Source organism: Tachysurus vachellii, chromosome 13 (assembly GCF_030014155.1).
Source record: "Tachysurus vachellii isolate PV-2020 chromosome 13, HZAU_Pvac_v1, whole genome shotgun sequence".
Classification (NCBI taxonomy): Eukaryota; Metazoa; Chordata; class Actinopteri; order Siluriformes; family Bagridae; genus Tachysurus; species Tachysurus vachellii.
Genome location: NC_083472.1, coordinates 6,916,766 through 6,931,759, shown reverse-complemented (window position 1 = coordinate 6,931,759; position 14,994 = coordinate 6,916,766). Strand labels below are relative to the sequence as shown.

The 14,994-nt window shown below is 38.7% G+C and overlaps 1 protein-coding gene across 1 annotated transcript; it reads left to right on the top strand.

Annotated features, from left to right (window-relative positions):
• Positions 1 to 1,007: 1,007 nt before the first annotated feature.
• Positions 1,008 to 14,665, top strand: si:dkey-234i14.6 (uncharacterized). The gene is made up of 5 exons (XM_060885742.1): positions 1,008 to 1,768; positions 8,385 to 8,561; positions 10,096 to 10,314; positions 12,572 to 12,785; positions 13,854 to 14,665. Exons 1-5 carry the CDS (start codon positions 1,295 to 1,297, stop codon positions 14,030 to 14,032), a joined length of 1,263 nt encoding a protein of 420 aa, XP_060741725.1. The 5' UTR covers positions 1,008 to 1,294; the 3' UTR covers positions 14,033 to 14,665.
• The last annotated feature ends 329 nt before the right edge of the window (positions 14,666 to 14,994 follow it).

Here is a 14,994-nt window from a genome sequence, read left to right as displayed (position 1 = left end):
CTATTTTGGAGCTTTCTGTAAGAAGATTTAAGGAGTTCATTTAACATTTATAGAACACGTCTCCAGTGGCAGCAAATTATAACAGTCAGTAAGTTTTCCATCACAGGAGAGTCTTCAATAGAGATGACTTTGTACTTCTCAGTCTCTCTGTAAGTATTTCTGTTTTCTACCTAGACTACTAGAGCCAATATATCAATATGTTCATATCTAGGCTCCAGAAAAAAGCCACATTTTTTCACCCAAATGTTTATATCTTCAAAGTAAATGGTGATATCATACCTATTTAAACTCCTTTATTATCTCACATGCCCACAGTGCTTTTACCCAAGCATCTAAAATTTGAAGCCATTATCTTCAATCACTAAAATACTGTGTAAGTTTATCCCAGTAGAGGTAATCAAATATCACACTGAAAACTGTTCTGACCACTTTTATATAAAATTTGCAATTAAATAATTCTTGTGTTTGGATTAATTGACAATTTCTCGAAAGAAGTTGCTAGAAAGTAGGTGAAAGCAGGAGCCAATGTTAAAAACACTAAATGTGAATATAAACAGCCATGTCTTGCTGCGCTGATCCTTGATCAATTAAAACAGTAATTATTATTCTTATTATTGGAAAGTTGCTGCAAAGAAGAATAAAACTCTTTCTGATTTTTTTGTTGTTATTGAAAAATAATCAACTTCATGGAGGTTTTTCCAGTAAGAAAGTTTCTGCAGTGAGACATGTGGATATGTGCACACTACGACTTGGACGACTTAAAGCCAAAGATGCATCGCATCACTTTACGTGCTTTATAAGCTGGTGATATAGAATTATGTTGATGCAATACTGGCGATATTGGTGGAAATCTTGTTGGGTTGCGACATAGTAAGTTTGAGGTCCCGTTTCGAAAGGCTCTCAAAAGAGGCGTGTCTAGACAGAGTGCAAACAAACATCCAATCACACAGGCGCTGAGTCTCTCTCTCTCTCTCTCTCTCTCTCTCTGTCTCTCTCTCACACACACACACACACAGAGCAGACAAAGACACACGCGCACACACTCGTGCGCAGCAGTCAGTTCAGCACCGCGACGTTTGATACTTGACTCCATTTCAGACTTTACGCGCCGAGTGCACACATTTAAAGTTGCACAAAAGGATTGTACCGACTGGAGCAGGTTTGTAGAAAATGTAATCGTAGCGAGAGCACCTTTACTTGCGTCTTTTCGACTCCTTTCTGTACGCGCGGTAGAGCGCGATGGGCAAAGCTGTCCGAGGCTCGGTGTTGGCTCGCTGTACCGTCTGAGCGCGTTATGAACGGGGTGCGAGCGGAAGACCCGGAGAGCGGCGGCGCGCAGGATCACTACGGCAGCGTGGCGTACGACACGGCGCTCAGCACGCTGTTGGCCGTGGCTGTGTACGTGGTAGTGAAAGGGAGCGTGGACGGGCTGCGGCAGTGGCGGGCGCGCATCTCGTTGCTGGTGGTGGGCTCCGGGCCGGTGGGGCTAACGGCGGCGCTGGTTGCTGTCCGCAGCGGTAAGGTCCTGAAGCTCACCGTGTTGGACGAGCGCACACGCAGCGCACTACTCTGCCGGCCGCAGCAGATTGCCCTGGACCCCTGCAGTGTGCGCTTTCTGCTCAGTCTCGGAGTGGACTTCGATAACATGGAGGGCTGTTGGCACAACGAGCACTTCTTTACGCGGATCGGCGTGTTTCAGGAGTATCTGCTCAGCGTGCTGGAGCAAAAGAAGCAGAAAGTCGACGTGAGAGTCCACTTAGGCACTAAGGTAAGTGAGGTCGTCCACTCACAAAACAGATTACTCTTTATCACATAGGCGACGTGGCCAGATGTTTAACACAAATATACAGAGCTTGTGTGCTTTAAAAGATGGGGATACCAGGATAGGCCAGGAGATATCATGGGACCATCGTTAACAAAATTCTCGATTATTAGCACACACATCATTTTGGAGAGAAAAACATACTATAATCATTAATTTATTCATAGTATCTTCATTATTCCTCCTGGTAAGCATCAAGATGGATCTGCACATTTACACCTACATTTACAACTAGAACCAATTTCACATAGCCCACCCACCTATCTGCATGTTGTTGCACAGTAAGAGGATAGGTAGAACCCTGAAGAAAAAAACATAAACACTGTGAGGAGACAGTGTGAGCCACTGGGCCACCCAGACACACACCCTGCTACCTAAATACACACCCTGCTACCTAAATACACACCCTGTCACTCAGATACACATCATGTCACCCACATGGAAAAGACTATTACATTTGAATGTTAATCATTTAAATCTAACCCTTAAAATAAGTCTTATGACCCCAAGTCTGACCCCAAAACAAATTTTATTTATATCTAACCAAGGTGGATCTAAATCATTGTAGCAGTGTAAGTTGGCTGTTTTAAGCAATCGCTTATTAGGAACCATAAGAAACCAACACAAAGACAACATTTCTGTTTTCTGGTTTGCGATTGTCATCATTTATTGATTTATTTTCAACACTTTCCACTGGCCTGCTTCCTTTTCTCTTGCTTTTACTTCCTCTTTGTCTTTTTGCTTCCTAATAGGTATATTTTCTTTATTTTGACATGCCCATGTGCATTCAATTCACACAGATCTGACAGATAACATACAAAATGAGTTAGGCCTCTTTTGGGGGTTTTATTTTTAGTCTTTTGAGATGCTGTTATAATATCTGAGGTTTTAGGTAAGGCACATCACTATCCGTGTACCAGCCATTGGTGTCACTGTCAATGCTCCATGCCCCATGCCAATCTTACCTGTCCTGTAGCTACACATCTGAGTGAGATCTTGCCTCATTGTGCTGTTAGGCTCATTACATTTCAAAACAATGCTGGGAATAGAACTGTGGTCACATGGTTTAATAAACAAAAATAAATTAAATCAACTGCTTCACAAAAGAGTGAGCTTAATTAGCATGCATGCATGTCTCTGGTGAAACATAAAAGCTCTCTGGCCATAACCATAAACGTAAAGAGATGAAATAATAAGCAACAGCTAGTTGTCGAAAGGGCTTGGTCATTTGAGTGACAGATTTAGTAAAGGGCAGAGGTAAAGGCCACTCCTTTATGCAAACAGTAAGCAAAGCTCTCAAGTATTGGGCTTCCAATACCAGTATTGTAGTTGTTTAGTATTGGTATTTGGTATGACTTCACATGCTACTCAAATCAAATGCAATGTGGCATTCAACAATTATTGCAACCTCACCTATTTGCATTTATTTGATCTGATCATGATTATTATCTTCCACAATCCTGGTTTCTTAGAAATATTATATGTAGTAAACATACAGTAAACGTAATTTTGTACTTATTTTCTCAATAAAATGAACTACACCACACTATTTTAATCATTATTCTTAAAGGCTGTGGATGAATTAGCCTAATACTAATATAATTTTTAGAGATGTATTAAACAAGATGTAATGTTAGCATACCATTCATCACTCGAAAGGAATGTGAACAACGTCCTGATCCTAACCTGTTATTACATTTTATTGAGGCACAAGGCTGTAGCATGTTAATATCCTCCAGATACCGAGTGTGTAGGTGGAATGTTTTTGAAATGAATATAAATTAATTACTCATCACTTTGTTTCAGAATGAGACTTTGACCAACCTCATTACATTTTTTTAAAAATACGTTGCTATAGTAGTTGTTTTGCTAGATTAAAGCAAAAATAAATTTAGCTTAACTATTGGTTTGTTTCCTCCTTTTTATCCACAATGGTGAGAATGACTTGGATACCATCTTGTGTGTGCGTTCATGCATTACCAAAGCCTTCAGCAAAATCACAAAGTGACATATGATGCAGTATTAGCAATAAATAACACTGACACACAACCATTTTTCTCTTCCTTCTCACCTTGTTCACATGTAAGGCCACATGTACACCATATGAAGCTATCCTGCCCGTTTTATTATGAATAAATGAGGTACAAAATTAAGTCCCTGATTGTTGAACAAAAATAAGCTAATTAACAAACAATAATCAAACTCAATAACCAGTTGTGTTTAAGGTGACTTTTGGCTTGCCAGCCTTGCAAATCATGCTATTTTATTATATATGTGTTTGAATATATGATACCTCTAATATCTTAGGAAATTGCAGCTCTAGTTTGTATGGCATAAGATGCTAAAGTTTTGAGGCTTAATCTAATAATTGTTCTGTTTTTCGATCTTGTTTGTGCATATGATCTTTTTCTATTGAATCCTTGTCCAGAGAAAATGTGGATGTAACACCTTTGAAATCGAAACTGAGTAACCTGTTGATTCACTGATTAAATGATTTATTTTTATTGATTTATTTTAAATATTTTGAACAAATAAAGCCTATTAACTTGGAGAGAGAAAAGGGAACGCAATTTAGAGACAGATATTGTATAAAAGATGAAACAAGGTCCTGCAAGCAAATATTTGAACAGACTGCAGAAAATGGCAAACAGGTGAGTAAAGAATGATTAAGTGTCTCATAGTGTTACTCATTTCTGAAGAGAACAGAGGCAGATAGGAGATTTTCTAAATAGCTACATTTCATTAGCTAACAGTTTTTTTTTATTTTTGACAAACCCTGGGGTTATTTAACGTGTGGAAAGCTGGGAGTAAAGTAAACACTGTGGCCTGGTCCCAACTAACACTGTCCAGGTCAGAGGAGCCAAAAGTCTTACTGTTGCCCCTAAGCTAATGCCAGCTGGCAATGAACCTTATTATAAAAACAGTCTCATTATGTTCCTTACAGTGAACTCCTAGATGATCTCAGAGAAACGAGCATAAATATGAAGTGACCGAATCGGCCATCATTCTGTCCCATTTAACACGAGCCACTGAATGTAAAGTCACACAAACTGAAATAAATTATGGGTCTGGATCTGAAACCAATGAGCAGTCACTCACATCTTAACTGAATTTAGACAAACATATGCAAAAAAAATAGTATGAAAAAAAACATATGCAATGTAGTCACTGCTGGTCATGCTTGTTAATGAGCTGGACTTTTTTGGATAGTCATGTAATGTCTACTTTTTTGTTTTACACCTGTTGGGTTGTGTTCAGGGAGGTCATGGCTCCTTGCATTGATTCATGTATGGCAGAGTGGGGAGGTTAGTCCTGTATAAGTTCCTGAGAGTTTTTTTTAAATTAACACATCCCTGGTTGTAGCTCTACCACTGTAACACTCTAGCTTTATTAACACGTCCCTGATTGTAGCTCTACCACTGTAACACTCTAGCTTTATTAACACGTCCCTGATTGTAGCTCTACCACTGTAACACTCTGGCTTTATTAACACATCTCTGATTGTAGCTCTACCACTGTAACACTCTAGCTTTATTAACACGTCCCTGATTGTAGCTCTACCACTGTAACACTCTAGCTTTATTAACACGTCCCTGATTGTAGCTCTACCACTGTAACACTCTGGCTTTATTAACACATCTCTGATTGTAGCTCTACCACTGTAACACTCTAGTTTTATTAACACGTCCTTCATTGTAGCTCTACCACTGTAACACTCTAGTTTTATTAACACGTCCCTGGTTGTAGCTCTACCACTGTAACACTCTAGCTTTATTAACATGTCCCTGATTGTAGCTCTACCATTGTAACACTCTAGCTTTATTAACACGTCCCTGATTGTAGCTCTACCACTGTAACACTCTAATTTTATTAACACATCCCTGATTGTAGCTCTACCACTGTAACACTCTAGCTTTATTAACACGTCCCTGATTGTAGCTCTACCACTGTAACACTCTAGTTTTATTAACGCGTCCCTGGTTGTAGCTCTAACACTGTAACACTCTAGTTTTATTAACACGTCCCTGATTGTAGCTTTACCACTGTAACACTCTAGTTTTATTAACACGTCCCTGATTGTAGCTCTACCACTGTAACACTCTAGTTTTATTAACCCGTCCCTGATTGTAGCTCTACCACTGTAACACTCTAGTTTTATTAACACGTCCCTGATTGTAGCTCTACCACTGTAACACTCTAGTTTTATTAACACGTCCCTGATTGTAGCTCTACCACTGTAACACTCTAGTTTTATTAACACGTCCCTGATTGTAGCTCTACCATTGTAACACTCTAGCTTATTCATGCATCACTGGTTGTAGCTCTAAGTGACCATTCTTATTCCCAAGAGGTATTTCAGAGTTTCCCACAGATTTTTTGACAAATTCTATTCATCTCAAAAGCACAAAAGATGGAAGATTTACTTGACTTTGATGCTTCTTTGCAAATTCTTTGAAAGAAGTAATAATCATATCAGCATGACTCTCAGAGCATTTCCTGGAAACAGGAGAAGATGTAGATGATATACTGTGTGGTGCTCTTTTTGGATTACTGGATACTTGCCCACCTTCAAGGTGATAATTGTTTTCTATGCCGTGATGAATAAGAAGATAACACAACTTGATTAATGAAGGAAAGAGAGAGAGGATAAATGAGGTTAGAAGAGGGAAAGTGAAACTATTTCTCGGATTTGGCCATCAGGACAAAGTTCAGCTTCCTGGCAGAGGAGTTAGGTTGTCAAGTTGAGATGCGTTTCACAAAATTACAAAATAAGATTACAATCTTTAGTTCACAGCTATCAGTAAAACAATGTTGCTTTCACAAGATTGATGAAGCCTTGAGCATTAAAATGGCCTGGCATGCAGAGAAATAACATGCTTTTGCAGATATAGAACACATAATGAGAAGCGAATGCTCAAAGCATATCACAGTGAGCTCCGGAAATTGCTTCTTGCCCTTTCATGCCAGAGGAACACCTGATGAATGCTGGAGGCTGTCTGTATTACTCATTTCATGAATGCTTTTATGTTTGGAGTTCTGTCACAGCAGACTTGGCTGTTAAGTCATTTTAAAATGACAGAATTACAATCACAGTATTGTGATTGTGCAGAATGATTAGCAGCACACTACAGTAAGCAGCAGCGAGCATGGAGCTGGCTGTGATGGCCATTAAGGACAGGTGATTGTGTTTAGAAAAGGCTGGGTAACAGCAATGACGTAAGAACAAGACAAGCAAGAGCAATAAACCCTTTAATAGATTAACTGTTCTTCTTTGGTCTTTGTACTATAGTACTATCTCTCTCTCTCCCTCTCTCTCTCTCGCGTGCGCACTCTCTCTCTCTTTCTCTCTCTCTCTCTCTCTCTCTCTCTCTCTCACTCTCTCTTTCTCTCTCTCTCTCTCTCTCTCTCTCTCTCTCTCTGTTATTGGGTCTCAGATCAGAGATCTGATTCAGAACTGACCTGCTGCTTTTCTCTCCTCCATCTTATTCTTTTGTAAGAGCCAGATTCTTTCACCGCCTGCTGTTGGAGTGCTTGTTTTGGTCTGGAAATGAAAAAGCTTTTATTTTTAGTCGTGACAGACTTTTGTTTGGGTTTCCTTGGCTTCCATATCTCTTCCTCACTCTGCTGAATTACTGAACTGCCTGTGAGAGGAAAAAACAGTAATCCTTGAGTTTTCTTCCCTTTTTTTGCATGAATCTCAATGCCAAGGTCACAGATAATTAAACATAAAGCTGTTGGTTTATTGATAAACAGCTGAAGTGTTTGCAGTTGGTTTGTCTGCTGGGTGTATTCAGTCTTATCAGTGTTTTTGGCCTCCTCTGATGTGCAAACTAGAATTGAGTCAAATTCAATTTAAAGGAATTTGGGGTGACATGATGTCAATCTGGTGAGTCAGATGTTCGTCAGTGCACAGAGAAGCTCTACTACAAAGTAGTACTCAATTAATAGTGGCATTAGCTATTCAAAATACATCATTTGAAGTTTAATAAATGTATTCAAACTTAAGACATGTTCAATATAAGAAAGTAACATAATGAACGAAGAGAAAGTCAGATGTATGGTTTAAAATTAATATTGTTCATAATAAAGTTCTAATGCACAAAAACCAAATGAAGTGAATTGGCAAAATATCAAAAGAAAAATATTTAAGCCTGATCTTTTTAGTGGTGTAAAACTTTGTGTAAATGAATATAGGAGGACAAAAAAGTACAATTATTCAGAATAATAACTTTTTTGTAAATAAATAGATACCTTTAAGATTCTATAAACCTTCCATTTCTGGATGTACAGTAATTATTTGCATGTATATATGATTATCATTATCTGTGATTTTACACTTGTTGAATTTACAAGTGTTTACAAACCTCTGAGGACAAACTTGGTTATTTTTACTTATGTACTATTTATTTCATGAGACTATAAAACCTCTCTCCCTCTCTCTCTCTCTTGCTCTCTCTCTCTCTCTCTCTCTCTCTCTCTCTCTCTCTCTCTCTCTCTCTCTCTCTCTCTCTCTCTCTCTCTCTCTCTCTCTCTCTTTCTCGCTCGCTCTCTACCTCCCTAGTTCACAGATGAGTATCTGAGGAGGATCCCTAGTGGCGAACGGCCCCGAATCATTGTAGTGGCTGACGGCTCTTGTGGTGACTCCTGCTCTGTACTGGGAATCAGTTCAGAGTACATAGTAGAGTCCTGTCATGCCTACGGAGCCAATGCCACGATAGAGAGGCTGGACCAAAGGCAGGTCAGTCTTAAAGATGCTTAACTCATTAATGGTGATGGATGCAGGGAAAGGATACAGTGGTATAGGAAGCATACATTTGAACCACATTATTTTTTCATTACTAGCAAGATACTAACAATACTATTCATTATATATTTTTATGTAGCCTGTTAAAATAATAACAACAACTAATTGGTTATTTGTTCCAACTTTTTAGTGTTTTGCTTACATCAGTTTATTAGTGCATAATTATCATAGTTTTATATAAGACCCTGTCAGTTCATTTGTTTAAATATGAGTTCTGTGCAGGGGTTTGTACTCACCATGTATATTATTCACCATGTATCAGCAAGCCACTAGGGTTGTCACAAATGTCCTTTTATTTTACATAATACCAATGAAATTTCCAGATCAAAGCCTAGGCAATATACAGTACATGAAAGGCAAAGGCCTGGCAAAGGGAACAATCTGATATGAGGTGACTGAACCTAAGATATATTTCCTTTGTTTATTAATTCCTGAAAACTTATCGACCTCTCTGAGTTTCCAGCAAAGCTACAGAGACCAACAACATATTTGATATCCTGCTATTTATAACCTCGAACCACTCTGGTATAACTGGCAGCACTGGATCTTTGCTCTTTGGGTTTTTGAATATTAGATGCCAAGATGCTTTTAGATAGAAAAAAAGGACAACATACTCCCCAGCTGTTGCCAGCGACCCAGAACTGAGCGAGATATAAATACAAGTTATTTAATAGTCACTGGATGTTGTACAGTGACAAATAGGAAGAAGACAAGTTCAAGGAAAGGTCTACACAGGACTTTGTGTACATACTCTCCCAGACAGCTATACACACTGAAACTCTGGGAATTGGCTTGATCAAGTCTATTCAGAGTATTGAAGGTCACATTCCTTATATTGTTTGAACAGTGTGTAGAACTGCATTTGATTTTTACAGGGGATTGATTTGTGTGTGCACATGAAAGAGTTCTCTGAGGACAGAGACTCATTAAGTCTCATTTCCTAGGTCATTTCAGCTGAAAGCAAAATCATTTCCTTATGTGACCTTGCTAGGTCATACTGTGATTCTGAGAATTACAGTAGTAATTACTCATCAAGTGCATTGTGTCTTACATAGAAAATGTATCCAGGAAATCAAATTTCCAATTGTTGTTTGATCTGTGTAAACCAAGACCAATTAAGGTGTGATTAAGTTTGGAAAGAGCAGCAGCTCCTTCTTTGGACTACCAACAGCTTTTGCCAGAAATAGAAGATACAAAACCTGACCTTTCATTCATAAAATAAAAAACATTTCCTTTCAAGCTAAATAAATACTGGTGAATAAAAGTCATTTGCGATTTGGTTTGAATTGTACTTACATGAAATGTGTGTAGAACTAAGTTAAGCAGAAAACAACTGACCACTTCGATTGGACATGGATATATATGAATATTTGTATATGAATAAGTTGTATATATGCTGGTGGATAAGTTGTAGATTTTTATGTGCTTTTTAGGAAATGGTACTGTACCTTTGGTCTTTTCTCTATAGGTCCCAACACCAGAGATCAGGGCTCACAGCCTGTACTTTGACCTTTCAGCATACGGCATTGACGCTACTAAAGAACCTCGCAACTCTTCTCAAACCTCAGCCAAACCTGGTTTTCACCTGAAGATCTATGGAACATTTAGAAACCGATACATGGCCCTGGCCTGCACATCTGCAGATTCGAAAATGCTGCGTTTCCTGCGTCACACGGCCAACTCCTCGGTAATAAGCCTGGGAATAACACCATGCTCCAGTTTCTCATGCTTTTAATGTGTCTTTGCATGCCACTGGGGTTCAGTTTTTCAACTAGTTTTTTATCATGAACATGAGTACCGTGAGTTTCATGTAAAAATCCATACTGAAAATTCTAAGGGGCACTATATAAAGTGCAGGTGGTGTAAATTTCCAGACTGCAAATACACGAACATCAGTATTATATCAATATTATTATCACAGTTATTAAAGAATGTGTTCCATGTTGAGCTTTTACAGGGGCTACGCTGTGATCTTTAGCAGTAGTTTAATCAATCCACCACAGTTCTGACATTGTAGGCTGTGTGGTGTCTCTAAATTGTAGGTGGTGTTTGATTGTATACCAAATTGTACCCTGTGATGGGTTGGCACCCTGTCCAGGATGTTCCCTGCCTTGTGCGCTGAGTTCTCTGGGGATAGACCCCAGGTTCCCTATGAGCCCTTGTAGCATAAGTGCTACAGAAAATGGATGGATGGATAGTTGTTTTGGATTATAGCACTCTCTATACCGTCTAGCGCAGAAGCTGCTAAAAAAGTCAGTAAAGAGTGATTTTGCAGATTCATTAAAGAGATTACAATGATAATTATAAAGTCTTTTTTATTTGTAGTAGTTGGTGTTAATCGATTCATGATTTATTCATATAATTATAACCCTATTTAATTCAAAACTCTTATCTTTAGAATGATAAAAACAGCCAAAAAAGCTAATAGCTAATATTATAATAGGGGGGCACATTGGCTTAGTGGTTAGCACGTTCGCCTCACACCTCCAGGGTTGGGGGTTCGATTCCCGCCTCCTTGTGTGTGTGGAGTTTGCATGTTCTCCCCGTGCCTCGGGGGTTTCCTCCAGGTACTCCGGTTTCCTTCCCCGGTCCAAAGACATGCATGGTAGGTTGATTGGCATCTCTGGAAAAATTGTCCGTAGTGTGTGAGTGAATGAGAGTGTGTATGTGTGCCCGGCGATGGGTTGGCACTCCATCCAGGGTGTATCCTGCCTTGATGCCCAATGACGCCTGAGATCAGGCATTAATCAGGCCTGACACCAGGCACAGGCTCCCCGTGACTCGAGTGTTCAGATAAGCGGTAGAAAATGAATGAATGAATGAATAATATTCTAATATCTGTATATTACCCTGAGAAACTGATACAGTCTGAATAGGACTTAATTGGAAATTATCATATTTTGCCCCTATTGTAGAAATTAAAAACTGGACCAAATGTCAGATTTCCCTGTCCCCAACCTGTACAGTAGGGATTACCATGTATTTATTAATAAATACTGGTGCGCTATAGGGCATATCTCACACATGCTCACCTGATCCCTCAGGTATTTGAGGCAGAGACAGAAAAGGCACTAGGGAAAAAAGAGACACACACCAAAGTAAATAGAAGAACAATTTGGTTTCAGTTATTTTGATTTTGCTACTTCTCGTTTTACTAGAAGTGCAGGATGTAAATTGCACAAGTTAGAATTTCTACATAGTTGCACTTTAAAGTACATCTCATGTATTTTCTCCCACTGCTGCTAAAGCATTGCTGAGTGCAGCACTAAGAGGAAAACAAAACAGTTGGGTGCTGAGTCAATTGATGACAAGATGCAGGAACATTCCATCAAGCTGAGATAATACACAGGTCCATAGAATACGCATTCATGGATGGAGTGTGTGTGGATGTGGAAAGAAAAGGAAGGAAAGGGTATAAATAAAGGTAAGGCCAGGGCTGTTTTTACTCTAAAGAGCTTAGAGGAAAATGGTGAAAGAGAAGCATACACAATAATGGAGAAAGAGAGAGTTGAAGAGTGAGACAGTGTGAGGAGGTTTATTAAGACAGTGGCGTCACAGCGCATAGCCGACAGTGTGACAGAGCACGTCATTCACTAAAACACATGCTGTTACCTGGTTACAGCAAGGGAGAATAAGTGTGTGTGTGTGTGTGTATGTGTGTGTGTGGATGGGTGCAGAGGATAGGGGAGACGTTACCAAGACACCACAGGAGGATGACGGGGGCAATAATGTGAGGCAGTAGCATTAACCTGCTTCTTTATGTTGGCTCATGGTAACATCTAGGATTTTTTTTTTTTGGTTCCCCCTAGAGGTTCACATTTGACATCTTGATGCTGCTATGCTACTTAACATTAGTATCATTAGACTCTTTTGAAGGTTTTTTGTTTGCGAGACACATTCACACACCTCTTTAATGATTTTTCCCTCCAACCCTTCCATCTCAGATAATGAAGAACATCTTTCACCAATCCTTCAATGCTTATAAGACAGATATCGAGCCCCGCGTGAGTGAGCTGACTCTGCACCGCATGCAGTGCAGCCGCAGGCTCTTCGAGATCATGCTGTCTCACCGACGCATCAGTGCAGCCTACATTGAGGGTGACAATGTGGCCGTCACTGTGGAAGGAGAGGCAGCCCGCATGCTAAACTTTGATACCGGTAAGCTTTTTTTTTTGGCCACTGTTTGACTTTTTTATTCAAGATAAACTTCTAACTGTACAAAAATACTTCTAACTGATACCAGAACTTCTAACACTACTACTGTCTGGCTTACGTCTAAAATACAGATATGTTATCTGGCAAATTTACTTTACTTTACTTTATGTTTACTGTATGACCAAAGGTATGAGGACGCCTGACCATCACACCCTCACACACATATGCTTGTTGTAGGCTTTACTCTAAATTTTTGAACATGGCTGTTGGGATTTGAACATTCAACCACAAGAGCATTATTAAAGTCAGGCACTGATGTTGGGCAAGAAGGCATGGGGTGCAGTTGGGATTTCAGTTCATCCAGAGGGATTTGAGTTCAGCGTCCTGTACAGACTGCTTGAATTCTTTCATTACATTCATTTGCCTCGCTTTGTGCACAGGGGCATTGTCATTGTCCAGAACTTTGGACCTCTTAATTTCAGTGAAGGGAACTTGTAATGTTGCAGCATAATAGAACAAAATTGATGGCTTCCAAATATGGCAACAGTTGAGAGAATAATTATGTATGGGTGATAATCAAATGTCCACAAACTTTTGTCCATATCGTGTGCTGTCAGATATTCAGTTAACTGTTAAATATACTGGAGGATTTATCAGTTATATAATACTACTAACTTTCATTTCTGCTTTCAGGTTGAAAACTAAATATCAAATACTTTGAGGTCTAGTACTGAATGTCAGATATACAACTGTCTGAAAGTGTATAATACTGATAATCATGGTATCGGCAAAGCTTATGTGTGTACTAGGAGAAATGTTCTTGCATACATAATCATATTATTTACAATTTAGCATTCATCCTCCTCCATCTCCTTCTTCACCTACTTAAAAAACTTTTTTAACGTGTTCATTTTCTAAATTACTTGATACATGATTTATATGATTTAGATTTAATAATGAATAATAAAATAATGAATGGTGAATTAAAATACTTTCTTTTTCAACTTTTACGCTTTTATGTATTATCTTATGTGAGAAATCTTCCTGTAACTTGTTTTTTTTTTCTGAAAGGTTGCGGTGTGAACCTTGGCATGAGAGGCTTGGAGTCTTTGGGGCTGTTTATTTACAAAACTGCCACTGCACAGGATCAGAATGATGTGTTCGAAGCCCTTTCAGCCAAAATCCATCACTCCAAACATGTGGCCGAGACCTTCAGACAAACTGGATTGACTGCAGCTATGTTTGAATGAACGGATGTGTGAGAATTAGACATCGTCTCTAAAGGCTTATAAACATCATGAGTAAAGTGAAGTGCATTGTCCAGCTTTCATTGTAATAAGAATGTTAAGTGATAAAAATGCTCAAAGGAACCAAAGTGTGTATACAAGCTTTAGCTCAGTGAAGAGTGAAATAAGATTCCTTTAATGTCAGCAATGTGTGTTGTATGGAACAGAAAAACCTTCGCAATATTACAGTAACTTAAGCTTAAATTTAAGATTAGGTTCACACACAGTACATGTCTATGCTTAGTATTAAATACCATATTTTTTCAAATTGAACGTTTATTCACATTTGTTTTGATCACCATGCAGCTGGTTGCACTGATGCTTGCAATTTTATAATTTGTGGCTGGGAAAAACTTTTCAGACCTACATCATGCCAACATTACTGCTTTCTGCTTTCTAACAGGATCGCTCAGGAGAAAATAAAAAATCAGGATTGAAAAAAAGATTACATCATTAATCAAAGTAACTGTGTAAAGATTCATTCAAGAAACCACAAATACATACATTTCAAATCCTTGGGATATTTTGTATGTATAAATTGGGTTGTCTTTAGATTTGTAATGTTTGTTAATAAAAATGAAACCTGCATCTTTCAAAGGTGAAGTGTTTTGGGTTGGAGAAAATTTGACATTAAAATGGTACCAGTAAGAAGTGATATTTAACGAGTTGTGATTATTTGGAAACACTATAAAGCAATGTATTTGATTATACTGCCACCGTGTGGTTACTATTCTGAAGTGCATTGATTGAGTCAAGTGTAAACCCTGGGAAATAAGGTCTGATTTCATACAGTAAGCCACTCCAATGTAATCATGCCACAACTAACAAGCCAGATTCTACTTTTAATAATTGGGCAATTTTAATTTTTTTTCAAATCATTAAATAAAATATCCGTTGTGCATCTTCAACAATTGACATTGTCTCAA

Excerpts from the sequence above, each read along its gene's own strand:
- si:dkey-234i14.6 (XM_060885742.1), top strand. The coding sequence starts at position 1,295 with ATGAACGGGGTGCGAGCGGAAGACCCGGAGAGCGGCGGCGCGCAGGAT. Across the intron at positions 1,769-8,384 it reads GAGTCCACTTAGGCACTAAG|TTCACAGATGAGTATCTGAG; the intron begins GTAAGTGAGGTC and ends CTACCTCCCTAG. Across the intron at positions 10,315-12,571 it reads GTCACACGGCCAACTCCTCG|ATAATGAAGAACATCTTTCA; the intron begins GTAATAAGCCTG and ends CTTCCATCTCAG.